This window comes from Theropithecus gelada, chromosome 1 (genome assembly GCF_003255815.1).
Source record: "Theropithecus gelada isolate Dixy chromosome 1, Tgel_1.0, whole genome shotgun sequence".
NCBI lineage: Eukaryota > Metazoa > Chordata > Mammalia > Primates > Cercopithecidae > Theropithecus > Theropithecus gelada.
Window position 1 is genome coordinate 78,841,425 of NC_037668.1, and position 15,477 is coordinate 78,856,901.

At 40.5% G+C, this 15,477-nt stretch overlaps 1 protein-coding gene across 1 annotated transcript; it reads left to right on the forward strand.

Moving 5' to 3' along the window:
- Window positions 1-39: 39 nt before the first annotated feature.
- Window positions 40-14,388, forward strand: CDKN2C (cyclin dependent kinase inhibitor 2C). The gene is made up of 4 exons (XM_025388423.1): window positions 40-481; window positions 7,665-9,655; window positions 10,114-10,253; window positions 13,641-14,388. Exons 3-4 carry the CDS (start codon window positions 10,125-10,127, stop codon window positions 14,016-14,018), a joined length of 507 nt encoding a protein of 168 aa, XP_025244208.1. The 5' UTR covers window positions 40-481; window positions 7,665-9,655; window positions 10,114-10,124; the 3' UTR covers window positions 14,019-14,388.
- Window positions 14,389-15,477: the final 1,089 nt, after the last annotated feature.

A 15,477-nucleotide genomic window follows, 5' to 3' on the forward strand; every position in this document is an offset into this window, starting at 1 on the left:
GCTTTGCGGCTTCCACGTGACCACCCTCCTGTCAAGCGCTGGGCGCGCGACTACCGGGCCAGGATCTCTGCGCTGGCTGCAGAGACTGCAACCTGCAGCTGCGGAAGCTTCAAGTCTGGCAACAGGTTATTCCAGTTTGGATTTAGCAAAGGCCTCGGGATAGCGCCTCCCCCTACCTGAGGCGGGGACCAGATTGTGCACCTCACGTGGTTAGTCTCATAAATACACACCAGCCCCACAAACCAACTGAACACACGCTTACAACTCGTCTAACAAACAGTATTTCGGAAATATACGTTTTCTCTACGATGTTTCACCAAAATACAACTTCATATAGTCTCTCACGCTCAACCTGTCAAAACCGAATCCACACTGCCACACCCAGTCCCAAGCTCCCTGACGTCTGCATCCTCAGACTCCATAACCCAGAAGTAACCAGACTGCCATGGTAGACATGGGAGAGACGAGGAAGCTGAGAAAGGTAAAAATCTCGTCCCAGAGAAGAGGAGGAGCATTTTTTTTAATTGATAAGGTAGTTATGAGAAATAACAACCCTCAGTTAATAGGGTTGCTCCAAAGGGGGAAAAAAGGGAAAACCTTTCTATTGCTGCAGTTATATTTGTTTTTTTTTTAAGCTGAGACATCTTACAAATGGGGTAAAACTTGAATCCAGCTTTGAACATAGTTAGTTAGTTAGTTAGTTAGTTAGTTAGTTAGTTAGTTAGTTAGAGGCGGAGTCTCGCACTGTCACCCGGGCTGGAGTGCAGTGGCGCGATCTCGGCTCACTGCAACCTCCATCTTCTGGGTTCAAGCGATTCTCCTGCCTCAGCCTCCGGAGTAGCTGGGATTACAGGCGCCCGCCACCACGCCCGGCTAAGTTTTTTTTTTTTTTTTTGTATTTTTAGTAGAGACGTATTTTAGAGCAATTATGTATTTTTCACTATGTTGGCCAGGCAGGTCTCGAACTCCTGTCCTCGTGATCCTCCTCGACCTCCCAAAGTGCTGGGATTACAGGCGTGAGCCACATCGCCCAGCCTACTTATTTTTATAAGAAACTAATTTGGAATATTCACCAATTATTTAAAGTTTCAACCCACGGTCAGAAACTGACAGCCTCTGTAACTAAAACAGCCAAAGACTATGTTCAATGAAGTGTGACAGTTTGTAATTGTCATCCAGGTTAGAGTGAGTGTGACAGTGGAAGTTGTTCATCCTTGACTTGGGAAAATATCAGCTTTTGGATTGTCATGGGGCATTTACTTACTTTGGAAAGTATGTAAACGCTTGAAAATGTGAAATAAGATTGGTGATTTTATCCTATAGAGCTAAAATAAAAACTAGTGAAATCATCATATAGCATGAAGGCCTAGGCTTCCCTTAAGAATCTTTTAAACTTATATTATTTATTTACTTTTTTAGAGACAGGGCCTCACTATGTTGCCCAGGCTGGCTTCCAACTCCTGTGCTCAAGCCATCCTCCCACCTCAGCCTCCTGAGAGTGGGGATTACAGGTGTGAGCCATACCACCACACCCAGCAAGGCAGAGGCTCCATAAACTGGGAATATATTCATGTGAAATCAGAAATATGACTTAATTGTTCAGTTTCACTGAATATAAAAAAGTGCACTGTATTATGATCTGAGTTTGTTCTGTGTGTTTTCTTAAATGAAAATAGGCTGGCCTACAACTCTTAAGTATTGATCTGTGTTTAGACCAGAATTAGCTAAATAATAGAACTCTCCATAGTCACATGAATCAAAATGTCTTGCTTAATTTTCATCCCTAAGAAAATAATTCCATGGCCAGGGCAGTGGCTCATGCCTGTAATCTCAACACTTTGGGAGGCCAAGGCGGGCAGATCACTTGAGGTCAGGAGTTGAGACCAGCCTGGCCAACATAGTGAAATCCCATCTCTGCTAAAAATAATACAAAAATTAGTCAGGCATGGTGACGTGCGCCTGTAGTCCCAGCTACTTGGGAGGCTGAGGCAGGAGAATCACCTGAACCCGGGAGGCAGAGGTTGCAGTGTGAACCAAGAGCACACCACTGCACCCCAGTCCGGTGACAGAGTGAAACTCTGTTTCAAAGTAAATAAATAAATAAATATTTTTTTAAAAAGTAATTCCAAAAGTCAGCACAAATGTGAATCATGAGGCAAAACACAGCACCAATAATATAAATGTGGCAATTCAGTTGCTCCATTCATATAGGCCACCCTCAGTATAAGGCAGGTGAATTGTTTCTAGTTATATGGCCAAGGATTAATGCAGTCCTAAAAAGTTGAGGGTTTTTCTCTGTGATGATGCGTGTGTACCTTGGAACCCATTCAAATCCCATGTTGCTCCCTTTTTCTTTCGTTTCTCTCCATCTGGAAATTAAAACAATGTGGTATATAGAACAATGGGATGAACACACTAGACATTCAGGCATATATTAGTACTGCTTTTCCAAATAATTAGCTGAGGGAACTTGGATGAGTCAGTTAATCTTTCTGAGTTCAGCTTCTCACAGGACTATTTCCTCTGATAAACGAGAAAGCAATTATGAAAATGCATGGAAAATATAAAATATTGGTATCAAACTAACATACATTTAATAGTCAATAATTGTGGTTTGAGTTCTAACTCTGCTCTTTAACAAAGGCTCTCTGGTTCTATTTCTTTATCTCTAAAATAAAAAACTTGTGATTTTGAATGTTGAGTGATAAAATGCTGGTGAAAATTCCTTATAAACCTTAAAACTCTCCAAACATATTAGTTATTACTCTGTATACCAATTCCTAAATGCTTTTCTCAGGACCACCCCTTTCCTAAAATTTAAGCCAATAAGGATCTTTCTCCTTTCTAATCACTGCTTTTACTATCTTTACAACACAACTTAGTGCTCCAGTAAATTCTGTAATTTTTTTCTCTAATGGTTTTCATATATGTATGTTTAATCTCCCCTAAAGGTTGAAAGTTTGAGATTATAAACTGCTTTATGCCATGTGTTTTTATATTCGCCATAGTGCAAACATAGCAAAGTCTTGTGAACATAACAGATAGTAAATGCTTTTGAATTTATTAATTTTTATTGGGAGTCTATATGTACAGATACATTACAAACTTTATCTCATTTAATGTTTACAACTACTACTTTACAGAATATAAAGCTGCTCTGGCAAGTTGAGAATTTGCTCAAAGTCATGCTACAAAGTGACAAACCTAGGATTCAAGACTAGGTCAAATTAGTGCTCTTTCCAGTTATCATGTTGCCTCTGTACAATTTCCCTTCCATGCTGCTTAGTTTATACCGTTCCCAAAGACACTGTTTCTTCCCTATGGCCTAACTCTTCCCAATTGGATACCTAGCATCCAGAGTAATTATCTACTACAGATAAGAGAAGGGAAGAAAAATAAATACTGAATTAGGAGAAAAAAATCATTTTTTACTTCTCCAGAATTCCATCCTTAAGAGAAACAATTTCAGTTAAGTGTCATAAACCAAAAGAAAGAAATGTAAAGAAATTTGGTCCATGCACGAGCAAAGACAAGTAATTTTAATTTATCTATTCTCATAGTTGGCCCACAGTAGGAGTTCCTGGAGCTCAGCCTAAGTTAAATACAGATGTTTTTCTGGAATCTCCATGTTCTTTTAAGAGAAACTTTTATATCATCCTTATTTCCAATATAAATAATAAATACTATTTATATTTTACTAAATTCTTATTTGAAATTATTTTAGAATAGTTCCAAAGATAGTACAGCATGTTCCTATATGCTTTTAACCCATTTTTCTCTAATGTTACCATCTTATTTAACATGGTACATCTATCAAAACTAGGAAATTAACACTGCTAAATACTACTAGTTAAATTCTAGAGGCTCTATTTGGATTTTTACACTAATGTCCTTTTCTTGTTCCATGGTCCAATAATACATTACATTTAGTTGTCATGTCTCAGTAGCCTCTTCCAATCTGTGACAGTTTCTCAGTGGACACTTTTGAAGAGTTAGGAACTTTATAAAATCTCCCTCAATCTGGGATTGCCTAATGTATTCTCAGAATTACACTGAGTTTATGCATTTGGGGTAGAACACCGCAGAGGTGATATGTCCTTGTTACATCATATCAGGGCTATGTGTTATCAACTTGACTTATTACTTGTAGTGGTAACCTTGATTCTTCGGTTAAGATAACCAATTTCTTAAATAATACTTCTTGCTTATAATGTAATTCATGAGAAGACTAATGCTACTACACATATGTATTTCATCTAGTGATTTAATGTTGTTTAGGATACTAGTGGCTGACCCTGGACTCTCTTAAACTAATGGAAAAGTATAAGGTTTGGAGCCCCAAGAACTGAGTTCAAATCCTATGTCTACTATTTACTGACTTTAAATCACAATTTCTGTCAGCCTCAATTCCCTCACCTGAAATATGGGGATTATTATCATAGTCGCTTCACAGAATTGTTGTAAAGATTAATATATGCATTGGCTGGGCGCGGTGGCTCATACCTGTAATCCCAGCACTTTGGGAGGCTGAGGTGGGTGGATCACGAGGTCAGGAGTTCAAGACCAGCCTGACCAACATGGTGAAACCCTGTCTCTACTAAAGATACAAAATTTAGCTGGGTGTGGTGGTGCACACCTGTAATCCCAGCTACTCAGGAGGCTGAGGCAGGATAATCGCTTGAACCCAGGAGGCAGAGGTTGCAGTGAGCTGAGATCGTGCCACTGTACTCTGCCTGGGTGACAGAGCAAGACTCTGTCTCAAAAAAAAAAAAAAATATATATATATATATATATATACACACACACACACACACATATTTTATAACCATGAAACACTATACAAATATTAATTATTGCTATTATTTTTCAGCTTTGGGGTTGCTTACTGGGCTTTCTTTCTTCTTTCTTTAAAGAAGAACTTTTAGGCCAGGCGCGGTGGCTCACACCTGTAATCCCAGCACTTTGGGAAGCCGAGTCGGGCAGATCATGAGGTCAGGAGATGGAGACCATCCTGGCCAACATGGTGAAACCCCGTCTCTACTAAAAATACAAAAATTAGCTGGGTGTGGTGGCAGGCACATGTAATCCCAGCTACTCAGGAGGCTGAGGCAGGAGAATGGCTTGAACCCGGAGGTGGAGACTGCAGTGAGCCGAGATCACACCATTGCACTCCAGCCTGGTGACAGGGCAAGACTCCGTCTTTCCCTGTTCTTGAAAGAACTTTCAAGCCTGGCCAATATAGGAAGACCCCATCTCCACAAAATTAGAAAAATTATCTAGGCATGGTGGAGCATGCCTGTGGCCCCAGCTACTCTGGAGGCTGAGGTAGGAGGGTCACTTGGGCCTGGGAAGTCAAGGTTTCAGTGAACCATGACCATGACCAAGCCACTGCACTCTAGCCTGAGCAACAGAGTGAGAACCTGTCTTAAAAATAAAATAAAATAAAAATAATAAAAAATTTTCGTAAATAAGTACCTATATGAAAAAAAAAAACACTGAATCTCAGAAATAAAATGCTGAAGCCACAATTATAAAGTGACAAAAAAGGCTGCCTGGGGGTGCCCAGTCTGTTTTCCACCTCTGTTGATCTATAAATACAACAAAAAGGAAGACTTTGAGACCAGTTAAAGAAATGGTAAATACCACATACACATTTCCAAAAGTTAATCAATCTGATACTGTACCTACTTGAGTCAATGAGGGAAAAGCATGGAATAATTTGACTGAATCACATTTCTATGTTTTTTGTTTTTTGTTTTGAGACGGAGTCTTGATCCATCGCCCAGGCTGGAGTGCAGTGGCACAATCTCTGCTCACTGCTGCCACTGCCTGCCAGGTTCAAGCAATTCTCCTGCCTCAGCCTCCTGAGCAGCTGGGATTACAGGCACCAGCCACCATACCTAGCTAAACTTTTGTATTTTTATTGGAGTTGCGGTTTAACCATGTTGGCCAGGCTGGTCTCAAACTCCTGACCTCAGGTGATCCGCCCACTTCGGCCTCCCAAAGTGCTGGGATTATAGGCGTGAGCCACCACGCCCAGCCATTTCTATGTCTCCTTAAATGATTATGAACTGCTGGAGCACAAGGTTTCCATGACTGTTAATATTTAATATCTAACTATAAAGGCTGTATTTCAGTATTTGATGTACTTATCATTATGATGTTAAAAGAGAAAGCACCACTCTCAATATAGTAGAAACTTAACTATGAATTTTTCTTGTAAGCCATGTTAGAATATAACCTTCTTGAGGGTAAGGATACCCTTGAATCTGCTTTAGTGAACTAGCCCTCAATAAATACTAGATTTTCACTGGGGTTACTGTGTAATACTTATGTATGCCTTCTGAACTAAGACCCTAAGCTCTGCACTGCCAATTCTGGTTTAACCAACAGGCAGATGAAGCATATGCTTCAGGGCACCAGCAAAACCAGATTGTTTAAAAAAAAAAAAAAAAAAAAAAAAAAAAAAAAAAACTTTGCCAAATAATGTAATATCTCAGCAAAACCAATGAAGTAGCCATCATGGGAAAAAAAACCAGAATTTTGTTGGACTTTTTTACTCTTATTTTGGGGTTCTGTTATTTTTCTTTTTATTTCTATATGAGGAAGAGGTGGTAGAACATCAAAATCTTTTCAGTGCTTAGGGCCTCCAAAAATCTTAATACAACTCTGTGTACATCTTAAATTATCATAAGTTTTACTTAGTTGTTCAGCAATAAGTACTTTATTTCATGAAAATTATAGCACGTTTACCCGTACTCTATGTAATCATACAATTTAAGATTCTTCCTCTTTACAATTTATCTCTAAGCAAGAAACCATAATAAATGCTAGAAGGCAACCTTCATAAATTGAACTAATACCAGTTCTCTCTTATCAGCCAACAGTGCTAATATGTCCTCACACCCCCTGGCTGTATGAAAAGATTACACAGTTCCCAGAACAATCAAAAGTAAATTATTATTTATTTCTTACTGGTATAAATGGAATCTTAAATGTTTCTATTTGAAACGTCTACATATATGTAAGAAAAAGAGAGTTAGTTTCTTTTTTTGTAGTTCTCATTTGATTCACAACTCGTTTAGTTACCTAAGAAAAGAGTTCTAGTTTTTTTCTCAACAATTACGTTAAAGAAAACACTGCCAGATTCTTCCCAGTTTCAACTTTCCCTCTACCTACCAGTCAATCTGCTGCTGGATGATTATCCAGATGTTTCTGGTGTGTTTTGTTGCTAACACTCTCAGTGTACTTCAAGAAGGGTACAGATACTGCTCGAGGATCCGCTTGCCAAAGTCCGGTTCTAATTAGACTTGTCATTTTTTGCTTGGTTTCATTTTGACCACTGGGTGCATCATGCAACCGTGTTGGATATTTTTAAGAGTATAAAAATATAGAAAGCAATAGTTAATTAATCTCACTTTAAAAGAGGAAGTTAAAAGTACTGGAAATTGGTGTCGGATGATTAAATAAAGGATTAGGAGAGAGACCATTCCTTTACATATAGACACCCTCCCCAACCCCACACCCCCAAAACACCAAGCCACTTCTAAGTAGTGAGAGAACTTCGGCAACAAAGAAATAGCTTTGTTAGAAAACACTTCACACGACTTATTTTAAATTTTGCTTTAAATTTAATTGCTTTTCTCCTTTTTCTCTAATAACAGGACTATTTAGCAGTTTCTAGTCCTTGATTAATTAAGGCTTCAGAGTTCATTCTTATCTATGCCATGTCTTAAGTTTTCATAAAATTCAATCTATACAAGACTTGCTTTTTGTGAGCACTGTGCTTAGTGGCAGTCCGGATTTTTCCCTCCACCCTCGCGGCCACCCCTGCCCACCGCGGCCGTCGGGCGTGGATCTGGCAGGTGCGAGGCCGAGGCCCAGGGCTCAGCGAAGGAGGCCGAGTTTACAGAGCGCGCGCGCCCTAGAGGAGGCAGCAGCAGCCGCAAGCCTGGCCGCCCGAACTTTGCGAGCCTGGCGGGGGAGCACAGAGGCTGGCCGACCTGCCCCGCTAGCGCTGGAGAACGACTCCCTTTATGCCAGCTCGCTCTCCGCCTTCCCGCAGCCTGTGCTGCGGGGCCTCGAAGACCCCGCCGCCCTCCACAGCGTCTTAAATAACAAACCCCTGTCCTCGCGCCCGTAGGAATTGGGGCAGCTGGGGGTTGGCGTCACAGACTCAAGCCCGCCCGCCGGAGAAGGGCAGGCCGGGCTTCGCGGGGCCGAACCCCGCTCCAGCTGGGGACAGGCCGCCTAGCCAGCGGGAGTGAGCCGGCGCGAGGGAGCCGGCGCAAGAGACTTGACGGGAGGAGGTGGAGAGCTGGAGGCGGGAATGAGTGCGCGGGGCCGGGAGGGCGGAGCCTGCTAGACTGCGAGCGCGAGCGCCAGCAGGGCGGAGGGCGGGGCGTGGGCGGTGCCCGGCCTTCCCGCTTCCGCGGCGCTGCAACTCCGCCGAGCCTCCTTAAAACTCTGCCGTTAAAATGGGGGCGGGTTTTTCAACTCAAAAAGCGCTCAATTTTTTTCTTTTCAAAAAAAGCTGATGAGGTCGGAAAAAAGGGAGAAGAAACCGGCACCCTCTCTGAGAGGCAACAGAAGCAGCAATTGTTTCAGCGAAAAAAGCAGCAAGGGAGGGAGTGAAGGAAAAAAGTAAAAAAGGGGGCGACACGCAAGTGCCCGTAGGAGTGAAAGGAGCAGGGACCGGCGATCTAGGGGGGAATCAGCTACAAAAGAAACTGTCACTGGGAGCGGTGTGGCCAGGGAGGAAGCAGTGCTGCCAGGCTCGGCTCCAGGGCACAGCTGGCTGGCGGCTGTCCTGTCCGCAGCAAAGGGGCACAGGCGGCCGGGGACCGCGAGAGGTGGCGAAGTGGCACCGGGCGCCGAAGCTGCTGAGCGCTCGCCGAGACGGCGGCGGGTCTGGCTGCGCCCTGGAACTGTGGCGACTCCCCCTACTCAGAACTTGGCCTGCGTTTCCCAGGACTCTCCCCATCTCCGGAGGCTCCCACAAAACCGGGAAAGGAAGGAAAGGACAGCGGCGGCAGCAGCTCAATGAGTACCTACAACAGAAAGCCTGAACGAGCTCGGTCGTAGGCGGGAAGTTCCCGGGGGGCTGCCCAGTACAGCCGCAATGCTGCCGCGAGCTGCCCCAGCAGTCCGGGCCCCGTAGACGCTTCCCGCATCGCTCTCCTCCTTCCTCAGGCTGCCGGGAGTCCCGGGACCTGGCGGGGCCGGCATGACGGGCTTCTCGGGGGCCCGCCGCACGCCCGGCAGCCTCCGGAGACGCGCGCCGAGCCCGGCTCCCACGGCCTCTGAGGCTCGGCGGGGCTGCGGCTGCCTGGCGGGCGGGCTCCGGAGCTTTCCTGAGCGGCATTAGCCCACGACTTGGCCCGGACGCGACTAAAGGCTCTTCTGGAGAAGCCCAGAGTACTGGGCAGTCGTTACGACCTGTAAATTGAGGGCCACGGAACTGCTACTCCCGTTCGCCTTTGGCGATCATCTTTTAACCCCCCGGAGCACGTCAGCATCCAGCCACCGCGGCGCTCTCCCAGCAGCGGAGGACCCAGGACTGTCCCTTCGGCGAGACGGATGGAAACCGAGCCCCCTGGAGGACCTGCCCCTGCAGTTCTGCCTCACACAGCTCAAGTCACCACCGTGAACAAGGGTGGGTGAATGCCTTTTCTTCCCCCCGAATGTCTTTCCTTCCGCGGTATTTTCTGCCCCGATCTATAGTCCCTTGAGTGTCCACACACACTCCTCACAGAGATCTGTAGCGTAGGTACGTGACAGCTCTGCCTACATCTGACGTCCGGAGTCATTACCCAGGAATGTATGTGTGTCTGTGTGTGTCTCTGTGGAGTCGTCAGAATTCTTCATAGGGGTTAAGCTAAAAAAGCGAGGCGAGGAGCCCCTCTCCAATGGCTCAGTTTTGCTGAATAATCACGTGTGAATCGAGGGGCGGGCTTTTGGCAGGCAGATCTTACTAGTATTTACTACCAAGCTCTACTCCAGATTAACCATCCCAGTCCTTCTGTCAGTCTCCGATGCCATCATGTAGCCTGGTTAGGAGCAAAGGAAAGGAGAAAAAGAAAAACGACTAATTCATCTTTTCCTGATCGTCAGGACCCTAAAGAATGGCCGAGCCTTGGGGGAACGAGTTGGCGTCCGCAGCTGCCAGGGGGGACCTAGAGCAACTTACTAGTTTGTTGCAAAATAATGTAAACGTCAATGCACAAAATGGATTTGGAAGGACTGCGCTGCAGGTTGGTATTCAGAGAGGTGGGGAAAACAAGTCAATAATGTTGCCTACGTGACCCGGTTTTCTAGATTTACAGCTTTTAAGCTTTCAGGGACATAAAATTTCACTGTTTTTAAACCTAGTTGGTTGCCATATTTTATATCTTTAAGTGGATGCAACTTCTCAAAATGACGTACTTTGAACAAACTCCTCAAATCCAATAACATCCTTGATATCAAGTGGGGTCCAGATTTGGTCTTAGTTTTTGGAATCTTTTTGTGACGGTGGGGATTTTAGAGTAGTCATTGTAGGGCCGAGGTTTGTTTGTTTTGTTTTGTTTTTAAAGACAGCTCTGTAAACACATTATTATGATTATTATTTGAAATACACTGCTATTAGTGGTTTCACGTACTTTGCCCCCAGTAATAGACTTTAACGTTAATTTTCTTGACTACTGGTGAGGGTGTTTTTCCTTCAAATGCTCCAAGTTTTGACAAACGACTTTTCCTCGTTTGGAATGGGTGGCCTGGGCACCGGGACAGGATGTACATTTCACAGTTAATGTAATATCATCCACTCATTCAGGAGTCGGGAGGAATAAAAAGTTGAATTTTCTAATCAGAGCTCAGCTGCAGTGTCTTTGTCTCTACGATTATGCCGTGGTGTGCTCTAATTTTCAGTAATTAGATTTACAGTCAACAATTGACACATGTCCAGCTGCCAAGTATTGTACCTGATAATTTTTTTCTTCTTCTGAATGTTATCATGTAACTTAGGTGAAAGGCTTAGAAACAGAAAAATGACAAAATAGTTTAAAATAGTTAATTTATCAGAGTTCTGATGATATTCTTATGAGCTATTCTTATTTGGAAATGCAACACTTGAAGCTGTTTTTGAAAACCCATTGGGGAGAGGGTTTTTAGAGGGCTTTGTTTCGGTTACAAGAATTAAAAATTTAAGTGCCAGGAGATATACTAGTAACAAACAAAGTCCATGTAGTCTGTACGTTTTCAATCAGAATACACTGGCCTTGCAAAAATTTCAGTATTAAGGAAGTTTATGCACAGATACTAAATTATTTATCTTGTTATTTCTGCTACATTAAGTAATGATTTTTTTTCTTTTTCTACCTAGTAGTTTTGAACAGGTTTAGTGATGATAGCAAAGTAACAAATTTAATATATTGAAAAGCTTCCTTTTGAAAACTCAAAAGATTATATAAACTTCACAAAGAATGAGCTACTTAACCCATGTTCATAATAAGATTTTACAGGATTTTTGACGAACAGAAAGACTGGGAAATTAATAATATTCTTTTAAAAAGTTTTGACAAACATTTTTAATACAACTTTGCAATCTTGTTTATATTAAACATACTTATCAAGATACTAACACCCACTTATTGTGGCTTAGTCCTTGTACATATAACGAAACACACACACAGAAACTGGAGTTTCAAGGCTTATTTTCATTATGTATAATCCTGACTCTGAAGTTGTGTCATAAGTCAAGAAATAACTTTCTTCAAAACCATTTCCAATATTACTATTATTTTCTGTGAAAAAAGGTGAATTTTATTCTACAATTATGTTTATTTAACTCAATTTCAAAAGCCTTTTCCACCTTCCTAGTGTATATTTTTCTATCAGGTTAATATCAAAGGCCTTAATCGTATGTTTGCTTTACAAAGATCCAAGATATCTGTCTCTTATTTTTCTCATTGTAGGTCCTTAAATATGACTAAATCTTTAGAGACAGTTGTGGTGGTATCAATTTTTAATAACCAAAAGTATGTTTCATTGAAGTTCTTGAAATATAAATTATGTATCACTGTTTACCACTGCTCCAAAGGAAGAGCTAAAAGTCAACAGAGTTTTATCAACAGGGGTGCTTAATATCTTGTCCATCTATATAGTTTGCATTTACAAAATATTACTCATTCTAAATATATTTTATTTAATATGTGATTAGATTTTTTAAACATTTAAAAAAGATAGATCGACTTTGTATTTTCCATTAGCATTTAATTTCATAAACATTGAGTGTCTATTATATAAGATATTTATTATAATTTAGATTATTATAATATACCTAAATATAAATAAACCAGTGTAAATGCTGAAAATATGTGACATGTTAATGAAAGTAATATTTTTTCACAACTAAATTATATGTATTTTATGTTTGCATGATGTTCTACAAGATATTTTATAACAGACCACTGATAGAGTGAAACATATTCAAACAATAGTAAATAATCTTCGTTATGTGAATTATTTGTATGTTGATAGCAAGTGGTAATACCACATTCTGACTTTTAAAATGTTGGCAGTTTACAAATAGCTATTCTTTAAATGCTTGATAGTAACTGAAAAAGGAACTAACACAGGATCACCAGTTGATTATTAAATTAGCTCAAACCACAAGACAAGGCACAAGGCTGTCCGTGTCCCAAAACACCCATTAAATATCTTATTTTTTCTTCTTTTGCTCACTTGAAAATCAGGAGGCTTGTCAGAACTTTGAGAAACAGCATATAATGTAATAGGGTGACTATTTCATTATTTTCAAGAACAGTTGTCATACAACAATTTCCTACTGTGATACAAGGCATATCAGGAACTTAGTTTTATATAAATTGATACCATAAACAATTTAGAACACTGTGGCTTATTTAACACCTTAATAATCAGTAATGTTTTGTAACTTAAAATGAAGGATTCTAGGCATTGAATACACCTAGTAGCCAATACTAAATAACTTGCAAATAAAAAACATTTTTAAAGAAATGCTCGGAAATTTGGAACTATATCTGTTTGGAGGGAACCTGTAAAAATTGATCATTTAAGAAAATATCAGGCCTGAATTTTTAAGACATCATTTTTACACTCGCTGATGGAGTTGGTTTAAAGAAACTCAACATCCTTATTTGTTTGCAGTAGCTATTTAGAAAATAAAGTTTAACCACATATGATTTTCTAGAATTAATACCACAGGCACCTTTTATGAGCATGAACAATCAAACAGAAAGAGACTCTTATTTAAATCCCAAATTCCATTTCTTTTATTTTAATAAATTCATGAAATTACACAACTCTTCATGGAACATAGAGGACTGAGTTGTTAGCAAATGCTATACATGTTGCACAAATTCTATCTTATTGATCAATTTATCCTACTTTTGGACCCATTTAAGACGTTCCATCATAGAAGCTCAATTTTTAGAAGCTCAACTTCTACTTTCACCTACTAGCACTTTTCTGCATTTGACCCCATCAAGCCCCATGCTATGGGTCTTCCGCAAGTACTCCATCAAAAATAAATAGTTAAATAAATGGATGGACAGGCAGATATTTTATATTTCTGTAGCATGAGCACTTGAAGGATTCTACCATTTCTACTTCTTTTCCAGGTTATGAAACTTGGAAATCCCGAGATTGCCAGGAGACTACTACTTAGAGGTGCTAATCCCGATTTGAAAGACCGAACTGGTTTCGCTGTCATTCATGATGCGGCCAGAGCAGGTTTCCTGGACACTTTACAGACTTTGCTGGAGTTTCAAGCTGATGTTAACATCGAGGATAATGAAGGGAACCTGCCCTTGCACTTGGCTGCCAAAGAAGGCCACCTCCGGGTGGTGGAGTTCCTGGTGAAGCACACGGCCAGCAATGTGGGGCATCGGAACCATAAGGGGGACACCGCCTGTGATTTGGCCAGGCTCTATGGGAGGAACGAGGTTGTTAGCCTGATGCAGGCAAATGGGGCTGGGGGAGCCACAAATCTTCAATAAATGTGGGAAGGGCTCCCCCACGTTGCCTCTACTTTATCAATTAACTGGGTAGCTCTCCTGACTTTTAATTAAGTCATTTGTTAAAATACTGTTCTGTCATATTTTAAGCAGCTAAATTTTCTGAAACAGCATAAGTGAAAATCTTATAACAGGTTTATGAATATATTTAAGCAACATTTTTTTCACCTGCAAAATCTGTTCTAACATGTAATTGCAAATAGCTTTGACTTTCTTCTGAATATTTTATCTTTACTTGGCTTTTCCCTTGCTTCCCCTGTTACCAATCTCAACATCCAACTTGAAGACTTTGTTTTTAAAATGGTTTGTCCTGATGCTTCTTTTGCCTAATTAAAACACTTTCAAAACAGGACAACATTTTTCTGTGATTTTCCTACCTCTAGAACCCGTACACAACTTGTCACTTGTTAAGGAGAACTGTACTAAAAGTTATCGATGTCTTAAGTCTTTACACTAGAAAAGGTAGACCAACTGGAAAACTAGACATACTCTCTTGATGATTCAGTTATTGTTTTCATCCTTTACCCATGTCCATTCCACCTTGGTGCCTAGTATTTCTGCTTTAAAACAAAACAAGGACAACTTTTTTTTTTTTTTTGAAGATTAAGCCTGAAATTTTAGTGTGAATTTCCCTTAATGTCCAATCTTCCCTTTTTCTCGACATTAAGTCAAGTAGTTGCAGGACAGAGTTCAGAAGTAGCAATCTGAAAACATATTTTAGTTCTAAAGTTTTAAAAGAAAATGCCACCTTAAAAGTGCTTACCACTAATGGGTTTTTAATCACAAAATGAAGCAAATGGTTAAATAATACATTTCCCAAAATTATATCATAAATACACTAAGTGTAATGTAGACTTTTTCTCCCTGAGTGTAAGAAATGTAAAATTACAAAATGTTTAAGTATTAAAGTGCAAATATCAAATTTTAGGGAATGAAAAACAGCGAGACAAATGTATAAATTATATATAAAGGTCATAACTATTTTAGGATCTGCAGAAAAATAAATGTAGAAACTTTTAAAATAATAAATGAGCCACTCCCACAAATGGTACTTAATTTCCACAAAACTTTTTAGTAAAAGAGTATACAATATTTTTAGGCGTACATTTACCTTAAAAAATTTTTTAAGGAAGTAGAAATATTAAACTTCCAAGACAATTTTCCAGCATCTACTACTCGGTCATTTTAATTTACACTTTTCAACAATGTATTTCAATAGTTATCATTTACAAATTCATACATACTTTGTTCATCACCTCCCACATGATCAAAGATGTTTTATGTGAAAGTTCCCTCCTACTTCATAAGCTCTCTGCCCTCACTCCAAAAAGAACAAAATGCCTCAAGGTTTATTGAAGGACATGGTTCTGATGCCTGACCTAACAAGGATTGGAATGGCTGGGTGGCAGGCAAGTGGTTTTCAATAATTTATCTTCCATGA

Coding starts and splice junctions, on each gene's coding strand:
- CDKN2C (XM_025388423.1), top strand. CDS start 10,125: ATGGCCGAGCCTTGGGGGAACGAGTTGGCGTCCGCAGCTGCCAGGGGG. Junction 10,254..13,640: donor TTGGAAGGACTGCGCTGCAG/GTTGGTATTCAG, acceptor CTTCTTTTCCAG/GTTATGAAACTTGGAAATCC.